Below are 15372 nucleotides of genomic sequence, written 5' to 3'. Positions count from 1 at the left end.
CAAGGGAATATGAGAGAGAAGAGGGAGATTCTCTTCTGAAAACATTTCAAGTGTCTGAACTACAGGTCAATGACTCTCACCTCTGTGCCTAGGGAGAACATGGAGCAGATTGTCCTGGAAATGATGCTAAGCCACATGAAAAATAAGAAAGGGCTAGGACAGCCAACATGGCTTCACTAAGGGCAAATCACACCTGAATTCAGAAGATTAAGCAGGAGAAATTTCAGAAGCCAACATTCTAATGATAGGCTGTGGTAGAAGACCACCACAGCCTATCATTAGAATGTTGGCTTCTGAAATTTTTCCTGCTTAATCTTCTGAATTATTCTAGACAAAATACAGCAGCAACCCCAAATTTAAACTTATTTCTTTTGCTTATTTGCATATAAATATAGATGCCTTCCCTTCATCCACGTATCATCTCTGTCCTAGGCCATTTCTGAACTTTTCAAAAGAAATATAGAAACGCTTGTCTTTCAGATTTATATTACTTGGTTTCAATTTATGTAAGCTACACCAAAACTAGTATAGCTCATTTTTCTTCCATTATTTTCCAGTTTTGTCCACCTTCCACTGTACCACTGGCAGTCTTCTACTTACAAGGCCTGCAGGGATTTAGGAAGACAGGCTTCGCTTCTGGAAGGGGGAAATTGAGCTTCAGGAAGCCCACATGGAGAAAATGAAGCAAGGATCTTAAGACAACTGGGGCTTTAGAGAAGCACAGAGGGCTAAACAGAGAAGCAAGCTGTGCTGCAGAGACCTGCAGCCCAGTCAGAATCACCATTAGTTTCCTTCTAAGCTCATCTAACCCTGCTCTTGATTGTTTGCCTTTTTTTTCCTCCCACAGTGCAGTACCACATATGATATAAGCACAGGGAATGCAGAGCTGGAGACAAAGAAGTGTGAGAGTGAGGGAAAGGAAGAAGAATTACTGGAAAGTGTAGTTCAGAGAGGGTCTTCTCAGAGTTCCATTTTTTCCCCACATTTTTTTGTGCATAGATCCATCTCTACCGCACAGCTTTGTTACATCATGTATCCTACAAACACCATTTTTTCTAGCAAGGGACAGTCATATCATGTGATTATTGGAAAACGTTAGGCAAATTCTGCTGATGGTTTCAGACCCTTCTCCATTTGCACAGCTGTGAATTACCATTCTTTTTTCTGAATAAGAGTCATTTGCTATGAGACCCCCCAGATAATCATACATAACAACATTTCTGCATCTTCCCTGAATTTTGGAGATACAGCTTAGTTTTGGAAATCCTGACTCCTCATACATGTATTGATCACTATTAATGGGATGGAAATACATTACCTTTGTTAGTGGTTTTCATTTGTTTTTAACCACCTGCTGCCTTAGTGGCTAGAGATCACAAAGAGACTGCACTGCAAAACATACACTTGGTGTTTCCAGTGACCAAGCAAGGACTTGACTCCAGTCAGCTCAGCAGTATCTTAAATACCCCTTTTAACTGGGTATGTTCTCTTTAAAAGAAAAATGAACACTAAATTCTCAATCTTGTACTAAGGAGTGGCGAGGTGTAACCGTGGTGGCTCACTAGAAAATGTGAGTTCCGGAGCTCTGGAACAGCTCTTTCCACTGAAATTGCCCTAAAAATACAGCAGCCCTTAATAAACTGTTGTCTGCTGCAATTTGTTTTTATATCTGTGAACTGACCTCCCTCTGTGTCGAACAGTCTTTGAAGGCTTTGTGGAAGTCTTGGATTTGGGGCTGGGCACATCTCCGTTCTCAGATGGGGTTGTGTCCTTAATAGGTCCTGGTAAAGGAGCTGGCTCATGGATAATCAGGACATCATCTTTATTGTGCTGGCCCAGATGCTGCTTAGCAAAATCAAAGCCTTTCACACTGGGGGCTTGTAGCTGTGAGAAAAGAACAAAGACAAGAAACAGGAACAGTGAGTGACAATGAGTACAAAGGCCTTGGTTCAGATCTGCAAACAATGGCCACTGAGAGGATGGTCAGGCCATGGCAGTCTCAGGAAGGAACACGAGAGCACTAGGGAAAAGAAAAAGAAACTCTCCACAATTCTGTCACCTTACTGCAGTATATGATACACAGCTCAAAATTCCAAATCAATAAATCTAGTTAAAAAACAGACTTCTGATGCTGCTACTGTTTTTACTGCTATTTCTTTAGATTTAATCATTGTGTGGGGAACTTTTTGTGTACTCTTGAGTGCAAGGCTGTAGACACCTGTGTACAGATGGAAATGGCCACCACCACCAGGTCATATTTCCATTTCTTCCAACCAAAATGGACGCAGGATTTTAAATAATTTGAATACTGTCACTACTGATCTTTCTCATTTTGAGCTCCCCAAATCTGTGAGTGCTTATACAAACACCTAGTTCATCTGATGAAAGATAAACACTGTGCAGATCTGAGTTAAACAGCAGCCTGGCAATGACTTGTCAGCCAGTATTGATGCCTCCAGAAAAAAAATGAAAATCTGAATTTTTTATGAATTTCATACTGAACAGACAGAGAAATATACAAAAGGATTTGGGATTTAGAGAAATTATCCTAAAGACCTTATTCAATAGGCATCTTGCTTGAGAAAGACACAGAATTCAGCCTTTTACTTTCATAACTGAATTTATAAAAAAAGCTAATCTCACCTTATCAACGACTTGATTCAGACTTAATCAAGGCTCCAAGTTTCAAGCTCTCTGCTTATTTTTTGGGGGCTTTGGAGCAACTGGAAGATCTGAAGAACTCATTAAAAGAGTTTTTCCTCAAACCCCACTCAATTTCATGTTGTTTAGAAGTTGAAAGCAGAAAGAAACGTTGACAACTTCCAGTTTCAGAAGCACATGCACACTAAACCTGCTGCACACCACAGGCACAAAATCCTCTGTGTGCTCCCAGAGCTGATTTCCTGCAAAGTGAAGCAAGTGCTGGAGTGCCTTGAGGGGTGCATCTGGTTCCAGATGTTTAAATGAACTCCTTTTCATAAAGCTTGGCATGCCAGCACAGCTAACTGCAAACACACTCCTCTGATACCATGCCAAAGATAAGCTTGCCTAAGGAATATTCTGAAACAATCTCTTCAAAATATTTTCTCAGTAAGCAAACATTTTCCAAATGTTTCTTGCACTCGAGCAAGCTGCCTGTTTAAGCCAGTAGATGGCAATAAAAGCTCTTCTGTAAAATCCAACAGTTTATCTGCTGAGGTTTTGGAGTTAATTTCTCACAAAATGAGTAAGGTCATTATTGGAACAAATCTGGATGTCTTCTGCTATGTCCATTTGTCCTGGGCTTCACAACAGTCCCTTCAATTCAGCACTATGGGTGATTTATTGAATTTATGAAATTTATATTGAATTTATGCAAATAACTGCAACCACTGATTCATAAAGGCACCAGGGAGCTACACTAGCTGAAGGTGTAACTGTGTCTCCATTTTTTTGAGTCACTGTCAGCTAGTGAAGCCTTCCTGAAATTTTCTCCCTTTCAGACGTTAAACATTTCTCTTCAGGACTTTGCTTACTTCATAAAACCCCTCCCCCAAAACCCTCCAAAAATCCCCATCCCCTCCCCCAAACACTTCTGAAGACAAACTTTTCACTTCTGCTGTCTGAATTATCAGGCCAGCCTGCACCACTGCTGAAACTTCTTAGCTACCCCACCTCACTTAGGGCCTGTCTTATGTCCATTCTCCTAGAAGATATTCCTGTGTATGATATTCTTCCTTTGAGCCTCCAGTGGCTTCCCTTTTTCCAACCCTTTCACACTCCCTGCCTGCCCAGCCCTGCTGCTGCTTCGCAATGATCACACTCTCTGGTTCACTGCGTTCCCCTCCACAGACTCCAGTGCCCTTAGCTCAAAGATGATGACATTCTTCACCATGTGCTAGGCACAATTCTTCCACAAATCAGTCTGGTGGTTCTCTACCCTTTTCTTGTCAACCTGCAAAGTTACCCCTGCTTTTTGAATAGTGTGATGGGTGGGGTGAGGAAGGACAACTGAAGAGACAAACATTGCAGGAAGACTGGAGTTACCAGGATGTTTTTACTAAGATTGCTCCATGTCTGAAACATGAATTTCAACCTATCCTGGAGTCATTCTAGCAGACTGAGTTTGTAAACCTGTTTGGAAGTAAAAAAACATACAAAAATATAAAATTTTCATTTTTTTTTTCAACTTTGAATAGTCTTATTCGTAGTTGCAGTCCAACATGACCTTTTATCTAAGCACAGTCACAGGAACAGATATATTTATGTGTCCAGGCACATGTGCCACAGCATATGTATGCATGAATGTTTATCTGTAGACAGACCACACAGCAGCTGAATTAAAAGGCTGTCAGTACTGCAGAGACCAGCACTCCCCCTGTAAGAAATGGCAGTAAAGATTATCTGAAACAACCACCAACAACTGAATCCTCTCACACACAAGCATTGCAATAAAGTCTTGAGTTAGAACATCATAAATTCAGTTCTTCCAGAAACCCTCCTGCTCTCTCCCACCCTGCTGGATCCTTGGCATAGACTGGCCCTTCTGCTGTTAGTCAGAGCTGGGCAGAATGTAAGAATGCTATCTGCAAAAGCAGGATCCCCATCTCATTTCACACAGAGGCTGGCAAACCCCACTGAAAGGAGAAGGGGATGCAAGATGAGTCTTTTTTGCATGTTTATAGCTAGGGTGGCTGAGACTTTAGAGTTTCATGGACACTGGCTGGCAACAGAGGACTGGCCAAGCTCAGCTATCATCACCCCAGGCGCCACAGAACCTATAGCTATATTCCTTATATATATATATATATATATATATATTCCTTATATATATAGGTATTTCCTTAAGTTGGAGCCAGGTAAACTCAGCTGGTGTTACTCTTCCCTTGACAAGCAGAACCATTCTCTCTGCCCCACTCTCTCTTCCTGCCAGCTGCCAGTGCTGGTTGACAGCACCCAAGAACCTGAGGCTCATCAGTCTTTACACTTTTAACACCTGGAGTCATAACAAGCTCTGTGTAACACAACGGAGGAAAAACACTCTCAGCTTTACAGGACAGCTCTACAGACCTCATAAGCACAGAACTGCTGTAATCCTCTGACAATTTAACTGGTAAATCTATAACAGGGCTTTGTCAACCCCATGCAAACATTTTCCTAAACCTTTAAACCTTAAGCCAGAAACTGGCAGCAAAAGCATTTCCCTCACACCAAACAACCTTCTTGTTCTCTTCAACAACCTACACCCCTTAAGGCCCAGAATGTGCACTAGAGCTTCTCCACAACAATTTTTAAAATTCAGACCGAGCATTTCATTTTCTTTTAACCTTGTTCTCTGGAAAACAAACCCTTCTTGTCATCTTAAAAAAATAGTTTCAGTACCAAACTGATACTTGAATGGAAATGGGCTGAATGTTTCAAGTCTTACAGAGTTCTGTACAGCCAAACATTTCAAGATATCTCCTGCTAAAAAAACTTCAGATGGCACTACCAGCTCAGCCAATACAAAGATTGTATGCATGTATGTATGTGTTTGTGCACATGAATGAAAAAACATGATAGAAAAATACGGCAATACATACATATAAAACATGATACATGACTGAATAGAAAGATGGTCCTCAAAAATTATAAATTCACTTGTTAAAAATAGTATTATTTGAAAAACAGAAATAATAATAGGATTACTACTGTAGAAATAACATTGACATAAGCCTGCTTTGTTTTCTTAAAAACACAATCTACGCTTCTCATACTTCTCCTTGTAGACCACGACAACATTATGACTTAAGTGAGAAATGACAGCAGGCAAAATCCACATTTCCAGTGAGAAGTGTCTGAAAGACACTGAACCACAACTCTGCTTTTTTTTGAAAAAAAGACAGATCACTGACTCAGTGAAATGAATGGTGTTACTCCTGACTGAAGATGTTTCCAACGTTTTCTTAGAAATTTCTGTGTGTCACCTGCTGAGTTCCTTCTTTTCTTTAGATCAAGTTATGTAACAGGTTGTATCACTCTGCCCATCTTGGGACTGGTAGTCAGGATACCATGTGTGGATCAGTCATATATTAATCACCACCAAGAAAAGAATGTGGTAGCTTTCCTAGAGCACTTCTAAAGTTTTGCTGATATCGCAATTAAGTTGTGCTGATATTGTTATTTGTTCAGGTACTGAAAATGAGCATCTTTTCACCAGCCTCAGGTGCCTTTACCCAGGACTGCACAAAAACAGTCTTGGCAAAGATTTCTTGCTTTAAATATAAGTTGTTAGAGGTTTTAATTTGTCTTTAATATACTTGTGAAAAGGAAAGAGGTAAACTACTCTGAAGCTTACCATCAAAATGAACGTGTCTAAATTACTGCACTCATAAGGAATTACATTATTATACAAATGCAGAACCTGCCAAAATCTTAGAGAAAGATGATTTTATATTGCTAAGTCAAGAGAGTTTTTAATTCTACTGTTACCTACTGAATGAAATATTAAAAAAAACCCCAAACCAGTATTTGAAGCTCAATTCATAGAAAAATCAAATAATTTCTGCAGGAGCCAACAAAATCTGTGCACCTCAGTTAACTCTTATTGCATAAAAACAGGTAATAGTTTCAGCATTGTTCAAGCCACTGAAATACAAAATGGTTGCCAATATATTGTTTTTGGATGCAGAGACACACCAGGAATGTCAACAACCTGTCTTCAAGAAAGCAAATGCTGCTAACAGTTCTGTGAGTAATTGCAGCAGAAAGCAGAAGAAAAGAAATATACTTAACTCAGTATTCTCCCTGTAGTTCCTACAAGCAGCATTTGAATTTGGACACAATATGAAGAATAACGTATCAAGACAATTTTCCACTTATTTTATACCATGGTCTTGCCTTGCTCCTTGTAGAGCCAGCTGAATTGAGCAGAGTCTGTTAACATACATTTGTAAGGAAACAGAGGAGCTAAGCATGTGCTTTAGTGTCAGTGCATAACCTGCAAACAGGACAAGAAACCCTATAAAGAAGTCCTGCTGACTTACCACCTTACTGTCATGCTAACCTATAGAATGTTACTGGATAAAGAAACTTTTCAGGAAAAAAACAAAGTCTACAAGCTTAAAGACAGCAAGTCAATGAGACACACTGCTCTTAAAATTAATGCGGGTTGAAGATGTAAGTCAGCGTGATTTAGGACAGCCTAAAGCTACTACACATTGCCAACTGACTTCACAACCTGACATTCACACCAACCAAACTCTTGTTCATATCCCCAAGGCACCATAACATGAGTTATAGTGTGAATTCCTTGCATCACTCTCATGACGCATCAAAAAGGATAAGAATTTGTAGTTGCTTGTGTGCTTGGTAGAGTCTTCTTCATTTTAACTCTTTTTTCATTATGTGTCTACTATTTCATCCAAAAAGTCATCTACATCTTCTTCCCACAAGGACCATTCATCCATATGGTTTGCAGTCACTGTTCCACAAGATATTTCAAAACACCTACCAGTCTACCAATAAATAAGAATTTAGAAGTACTGAGACATGTTCACCTTACAGAGTCTTATTTTCTTATTCAGCTCATTTTTCTATTATCATTCCTACATACCTTTCCACATAAGTACAAACTCTGTATTTTTGTTTGCATTGCTCTCCTTTGACATAAACCCCTTTGGGATGATGGCCAGGGACTGCCTGTAAAGTATGCATACAATATATACATATGATTCAGTAACAATAATGCATATCTGATTTAAGACACAAAACCCCTTCATTCATGAGAAAAGCATATTAGAAGATCTCATAGAAGGAGAGTTCTGACTCCACAGACACCTTCAAAATACTGAAAAAAGACCCACTTGTATCCCTTGAGGTCTTTTTGTCCTTTGTGTCTTTTGTGCCATTGTGTTTCTTTTCTGACATGGGATATTATACAATGTATTTGTATAAGCCAAACTTCTTTAAAACAAAACCCCAACACTAAGCATCACTGAGTAATGTGCAGAGGTGTTCCTTCAATTTTGCTGGTTTAGAAAATATGTTTAGGGACCAAAACAAAAAGTAGTCTCTAATTTAAATACCTTTACTTGGTAACAGTGTTGGTATGTAAACAGAAGTGCACATGCAATGACAGTTTCCTGTATTTATTACATCTTACTTGGGATGCCACCACCCTCCCACTACAGTGGGGTGACAGCCTGTGCCCTCTGAGGCAAGCCTCAAACCAGAAGCAAGATTTTGAGACCTGTGGGCCAAAAAAGAGGCTGCAGGTCCAAAATGCCACCCATTTTCTTATCTTAGACCAACTACCTCTATACAAATTACATTTTCCATTTGTCATCACAACAGCGCTTCGGTCAACTATTGCCATCTCTGGAAATAGGTAAAGCAGTTGAGCAAACCTGTCCTTGGGGAAAAGAAATATGCTTAGAGCTGCTTGGGTTTCTCTCATCAAGTTGGGAAAAAGTAGCACCCTGTATAGCCAGCACTGGCACAGAAAATCAGAACAAGCTGATGTACAGCCTGTGGTCCTCTTTCCCTCTGCTGTAAAGCCAGAACTGTGTTACTGCTTACCACCAAACAAATAGTAAGGAAAGCAGGAATCCCACAGAAAATACCTCCTCAGGAATTTTGCTTCTGGAGTAGGATTAAAAACAAATAAAGAAAAACCCAAACTTACAAAACTTTATAAAGCCTGAGATTCTCAAGACACCTGTCCTGAAATATTTTCTTAAGACGGATTCTTCTCGTGGATTTCCATCATCTCTCTTCTTCTCCTTTGTGCATTTCTTCCTGCCACACTAATATTACCATGTCAGCTCAGTAAATTTCACAAAATACAAGAGGGATCATGTTGTTGAAAGCCCATAACTCTGAGTACATATATGCCCACAGGCTGCTGAGATAACTGCTGTAACAGGCAGAATTTTGTTCCTGAATCACACAGTTTTAGCTCTCCTTCTCAGACAGAAATGCCTCTGGGTGGATACTATCTTAATCATACTTTGTGAGGTTCCTTTGCACACTGGTTGGAGAGAAGTGTCAGAAGTAAGTTAGAAGAAGATTGGTAACTTTATACAATAGACAGGTATTTTTCATCCCTAGGTTATGTTAACAATTGCTCCTCTAAGTCCACGTACATAACTCCAACACCAACTGCAACCTCTAAGAGCACTACACATAAAAAAATTACAAATTAAGGGAACTCTTTTCTAAACTTGTGAAACAAACAAATACATTCTAACATGACTCTCACCATCTGCACAGACATAACACAGTCCAAAAACACATCCTCTTAGAAATAATGAGAGAAATGTTACCACTTTTAACTAGACTTCCAAGACAGAGCATAGGTCAGCAATTTTCATTTATCTTTTCATGCTGGTATTTTGTTGGGTTAAATGATTCACATATTTATATACCTAAGAGGGGTTTAATGTGCACAGAAAGTACATTCCCATGTACTGCAGAAATACTCTGCTTGCTGAAATCAAACTGCAAGTTTCAAACACAAGTGCACAGTGCATTAAAACCTTAGGCCACAATGATTTAATGTTGGTGCATTTCCATGCTCCCAAAACAGCTAAATTCCACAGTAGATTCTCTATCATGTTTTTTTAGGAGAGAAAAATTTATTTCTCCAATATTAATCTCATCTCAGAGGTTTATTATGCTTAGGTGGCACAACATTTACCTGTATCTTGAAAACAGATTCTTTTTGTTTAACTCCTTTTGAAAAGTAACCACTACATAAACATGACTCCATAAATCCACTGACCACCTACATTTTGAATGGTATATTCAATTCTACTCTTTCCCTCTCAAAACAAATGGAACAGAATTAGAAAATGTTCACGTTACTTAAAGGTTCAAATGTCAGTTCAAAAGAATTAGAAAACTGGGATTAGAAAACTGGGGCTCCTCTGATTTGAAAAAGAGGTGACAGAGACAGCAATATGACAGAGGTCTATAAGTCAAGACTGGCAAAGATGAAGTGCCTCGGAATCAGCTGTTCCCTGCCCCCTCCAATACAAGGACTAAGGGCCATCACAGAAAAACTCAGAAGTAGCAGGATAAAAGCATGGTGAAGCAAGATCATGTGGTTCCTCATGTAACATGCTGTGGAAACCCCTGTCAGCAGCTGAGGTGAGCTCAGAAGGACCAAACAAGTTAATGGAAAAGATTTATGTGGAGGGTTGCTAAATATCATCACTTCTAGCCACAAATAACTGGAGGCTGAAGAGTTACTCAAGGCAAAACAATCCATATACTTGCCCTGTCCTTCTCCCCTTCTCTAGGCTTTTCCTTGTGGCATCTGGGCTAGCTGGCCTTTTGGAATGATCTAAAGATAGATACTCAAATGTTTCTAAGAAAGCAGATGGAGACATTTTACTTTTAATACCTATTTGTATAAGCAGCGTATCTAAGTGTGGCATTTTATTTCTACCACTTGTGAATAGCTAATCCTCATTACAGAAAGAGTTACTACAAAAGAGTTCTTTCAGAGGAATTGCCATCAGAGAAATGTATTGTTGAGAAGTAATTAAGATGTTGAATACTCTATCCCTCGTTAGAATCCAGCTATTGACTCTGAAGGAGATCCTGGATGCCATCCCCAAGAAGACAACAGTTTGGATAGTTAGTCAAGGTAGCTATTAGAAATGAATGGTATTTGTTATGCAAACATGAATCTCTTGCATAAACTCATGTCAGTTTTCAAGTAGTTTTTATAAGATTGGTGTCAGCTGCCTTTCTTAACATGAGTCTCTTTTGACTGAATTTTTCTGCAACGCAGAGCTGTTGCCTTGACATTAGACAGATGAACAAAAGGATTACAGGATGTCAAAACATCACAAGAATTATTTGCATCAGGAGCAGAAGCCTAGTATTTAGCCTCCAGCAGGGCTGGCCTCTGATCTTGGAAACATCCAAGAGATAGTCTACAGACTATACAATAATAAGCAAAATTCTCAATTCAGAGGTGTAAAGTTACACCTGACACATGACATTTGGATATCAGATATTCCTGCTTAGAGGGGGGAAATAAAAATCCACACAAGTGCCTCTCAGACATCTTGCAGCAGGCATGACTCATTACCTGTGACCGTGAGCAGATGACAGCAGACATGCAAGGGCTGGTGACAGTCCCCAGGAGATGATGACACTTGAGCTGAGCCGTGCTGGCACAGCCCTCCAGCACTGGCATTACCTGTGCTGCAGCTCCAGGAGGAGGTGCAGGACTTGGTCCAAGGCTTTGAACAGTCCACCTGTGCCAGGTGTAAACACCCACAGGAGGGGCACTGAACCAGAAGGACAGTGTCAGTCTCTAGGAAGCACAGTGGCATGCAGAAGGCTCCAGAGAGGAGTGACATCTGACTGGAGAAGCAGACATTATTCCCCATGGGTTTTATGATGCACCCTTGGATACACAAGGAACTGAGCAAGCCACTCAAAGCTATCACTGCAAAAGCAATGACTTCAGCACACCCAGCATTTACAGGAGAACATCCAAGACATTCTATATAAAATGCCAATTAGCTTGTCCAGTTCTTGCCATTAGGGCAGGGAGTCTTTCCCTGAATAATTGTCTATAGCTGAAATTATCTCTGAGAAGTCCTAGGAAGGGATCTGATATTTTTCTTCAAATGCTTGTAACACAGAAAGGAAAGTGAAACCCCTAGAGAAGCAGGCTCCATTTTAATTTTTGGATGTCCAGAGAGAAAGAAATAATACTGCTGACTCTGCTTCCATTGTGAATAACATGTAAAATGGTTGTTTTGCTCTCTGGGGAAGAGAAAAGAAGTGGTTTTGCACAAAAACATCAGAGGCCCAGTACAGGTACAGAGCAAAATGATGGTTCAAGCATTAAAGAAATTCATCGAGTTTTTCATGAAGAAAAATTCAGTTGCCCACAAAAGGCACAGCTTCTTTGCAGGAAAAAAAAAAAAGGCTTGGGACAAGCAAAAGGTTGGGACAATGTTATGGTGGATATAGACAATGGCAAGAGAGAAAATCTTGTTATTTAGAAATACCACTTGTGCATCTTTTTATTTCGTAAGGCAAGGACATCTTAATCCAGTGCAACAGCCCAGGTCATATCAAGGTGAATTTCCAGTAGGATGCTATGGCTTACAGAACAAGTCATGAATATTTGATGTGCCCTTTAAATATCTTAGTATCATCTCTTCAAAAGAATTATCCTTGCACAGACCAATGAATCTTGCATAGATTCACTGCTCTTCCCTGTTTCCTTAACTCTCAGTTTAAAAAGCATAAAAGTAACTTTGATCTAAGCATCTTTTCCCATTTAATCTCCACAATGGAAAAGGAAACCTAACATTTTACAGGTGTTATTAATCCTGTTCTGACGCAAAGGGATGGATTAGCAAATCACAATTTCTTCAAGATCCTTTATTTTTCCTTACTTCATGATGCAACCTAGTTTTGCTACTATCAGTTCCCACAAAAGATTTCTTTCCCATGTATTTATGTTTATATTCACTGAGGCAGCAGATAAATAAAAAATCCCTTAATAACAGGCTTCATCTCAATATTCTTTGCACGAAGTAACATTATGAGCCTTTTAAAGCAGGATCCTTGTGCCATCCTGTCTGCAAGACACTGATCCTGTCCTGAAGCTGGAAGGCCAGATGGAAAGAACACAAACTGGTGGAGTGGTACAGCCAAAGTGCAGAACGAAATATCCCGTTATTATCTACACTGCCTTGGAGAATGAGCTGGCCTTCAGGGTGGGGCCAAGCAGCACATCTGGACTCAATTCTAGCCTCAAGGCTGCTGTGGCACATCAGTATTCATGCAATCTTGGGAGATTCTGTGCACTTGTCACCACAGGATCTGGGTATTTTTCAACACAGCCATGTCCACTCAAGTGGGAAATCTGCTATTTCTGAACATCACAGGTGAGGGACTGTGACCCAACTACTCTAAAGGGGTGTCCACAGAGCATTTAAGGGATCAAAGCCAATTGGCTGTGCTGGCAAGATATGCTGGCAGTATGACTGAATTGCTGTGTAGAACAATGCCCTGGTGAGCCTCACCCACCTCACCAAGGTGGGCCCAAGCAGCCAAACTCCACACACCCAAAAGTCATGTAGGGTCTAAATGCCAGCAGATAACAGCACTGGGCTCCTTCATCAGAAGATAGACTGTGAGGATATGAAGCTTATGACTTACTTTTATTGGTGACCATAGGAACACAGAAATCACACCTACTCTGTATAAGTAAACCTTTACATATGAAAGATTAAAAATAAAACTTATATTGCCTCAGTGAATACCAAAATGCTTCAGGAAAATCCAGGAGTTTCAAAGCAGAATGAAACAATTAAATGAAAGCAGAGAAGAAAGGAAGCATATGACTGACACATGGGGCTATGGAATCCAGTAAAATTTGTAGGGTCTAAGAATCTCCCTGAAAAGGATAATGCAATTTGTAAGAGAGATTCTAACTAAGAATAAAAAGCTCCTGCATAACCTGTGGCTTACTTATGCAATCTGCATTTACAGTACATTTACAGAGTTCTCCCTCTCCATGTTCCAAGAAATCAGCCTTTTAGTCTTGTCTGCAGCACGAAGCACACAGGCTTCTTTTAAGTCACAGGTAACATAATCTGCTCTTAGCTTCTATTGTAAATTCTAACAGATCATTATGCTGCCCACTGAACTGCTATGTTAAAGTGGCTAATTGAAGACACTGAAGAAAGACTGGTGACACCCCTGGAGATCCAGGATATCTGCTATCAGCTGAACAAGAAACAGGTGTCTCAGTTTCTTATCTTCCAATCAACGCACATTTTCAAGCACAAAACACATTACAGACTTATCACAAGGTTGAAAAGTATTGTCTCCTATTTCCAGCCATATCTATGCTAATGAAAAACTTTATATTTACATGAATTTTTTGTTAAATATTAATGGAAGTGAGAAGAGCTAGCACACTATAAATGCATCTTTACGTTTTTTAAACATGAAATATAGATTCCAAGAGAAAAACTCAGATCTTTAATCTAAATATCTTTCTATTTACAGACGTAGTGCAGGCTTTCACCTTCCTTCAGTACCAAGGTCAAGCTCTGAAAATAGAGAATGGAAATGTGGCTGTGGTGAGGAAGAGGAAGCCTAGTCCATTTTTATAGACATAAATCCCAGACCTTTGATGATGACACTCCTTTGATTACTTCTTTGCATTTACTCTAATAAAAAGTATAAAATACATAGAAAATTTTAAAGGGCAGATCAAAAATTTAAAGGATCAGATCAAATGTCCCTAATAATTTCAATGCTGTTTTGAGTGTCTGGGGGTCTTAGGGGGTGGTTGAATACACCCCTATTCTGACCAAGAATTCCAACCCACTGTTCGAAGACATGAAATCCCAATGACAGCCTGATAGTAAGGAAGCCAGAGTACTGCTTTTATTCCAGGCAAAGGAGGAAATGGTCTGCAAAGTAGGTTCTTCCAGTAGCTTGATGTGCAAAGTGATAAAAATTTAAGACGCTTTTTATGGCTTTACCTCCAGTGGCACAAGGACTGAGCTGGATGTCCTTACTGGTTCTTTCTAGTTTGCTTACAGGAACTTCCCCAAAGAAGGCAAAGTGACAGGTTCCCTAGGCAATCCAAAATGAGACCTGAATATAAACAAGTTTGAGGCTTCTGACTCATGAATGATTAAGATGAAGAATACTGTGGAAGCAGTGGGGAAAAGCAACTGAGCCATTTTCTTAAAAGGAAGTAATTACATGAAAGATGTTTCTGGCCTTACAGTCAGTACAACCCAACTGCTTCCTTACAAAAAAGCTTGTGCTAGCAGAGAGGAACAGAAAATGTGATCAAACAGAGTACTGAGGGTAACAGCCCTCTCTTGCCTCTCTTGTATGACCCTTCTCAAATTAGTCAAAACTACTGTGGGGAACTTCCTCAGTCAAAAACGTGTGTTACATATTCCCCCAGCAGAGGTGAAACAAGGTACCAGGGGGTGGTGTTCATCAAAGGGTACCACTTGTTGCCAGCCTGGATTCCAACACACAGTTCTCAGTCACAAGACAAGTGGAAGTTGCTATTGATTTGTTCTGACTGCTTTGGAAGTGTGAGCGCTTTCTGCTTCTCTCATCTTTCACATCATTAATTATCTTGAAAAGAGAGCATGGTGTACAGACAAGGCTTGTTATGGAGAAAACTGTGTGACTGAACACAAGGTCACAGTGCAGAACGTGACTGCAGTACCACAGGATTAGCACAGGCAGATTATTCTGCCTTTATTAATGCTTCTGAAGGTATAGTCTGTAACAAGAATCTCTGACACACATAGGTTCTCTTTGGTTGTAAAAATAAAGTAGCCTTTCAGGCACTTTATCATTCTTTTTATTGAATACATCCTTTGTGAAAAACCT

The 15372-nt window shown here is 39.8% G+C and overlaps 1 protein-coding gene across 5 annotated transcripts in view; it reads right to left on the bottom strand.

Moving 5' to 3' along the window:
- KIAA1549 (KIAA1549 ortholog) overlaps nucleotides 1–15372 on the bottom strand; it is a 143003-nt gene that overhangs the window by 25920 nt on the left and 101711 nt on the right. For all 5 annotated transcript variants that reach the window (XM_077178283.1, XM_077178280.1, XM_077178281.1 and 2 more), the window contains exon 11: nucleotides 1682–1884. In XM_077178283.1, the coding sequence (XP_077034398.1) occupies nucleotides 1682–1884 (203 nt within the window). The remainder of the gene's footprint in view (nucleotides 1–1681; nucleotides 1885–15372) is intronic.

This window comes from Agelaius phoeniceus, chromosome 5 (assembly GCF_051311805.1).
Source record: "Agelaius phoeniceus isolate bAgePho1 chromosome 5, bAgePho1.hap1, whole genome shotgun sequence".
Taxonomy (NCBI): domain Eukaryota; kingdom Metazoa; phylum Chordata; class Aves; order Passeriformes; family Icteridae; genus Agelaius; species Agelaius phoeniceus.
This window is presented reverse-complemented; position numbering and strand designations above follow the sequence as displayed.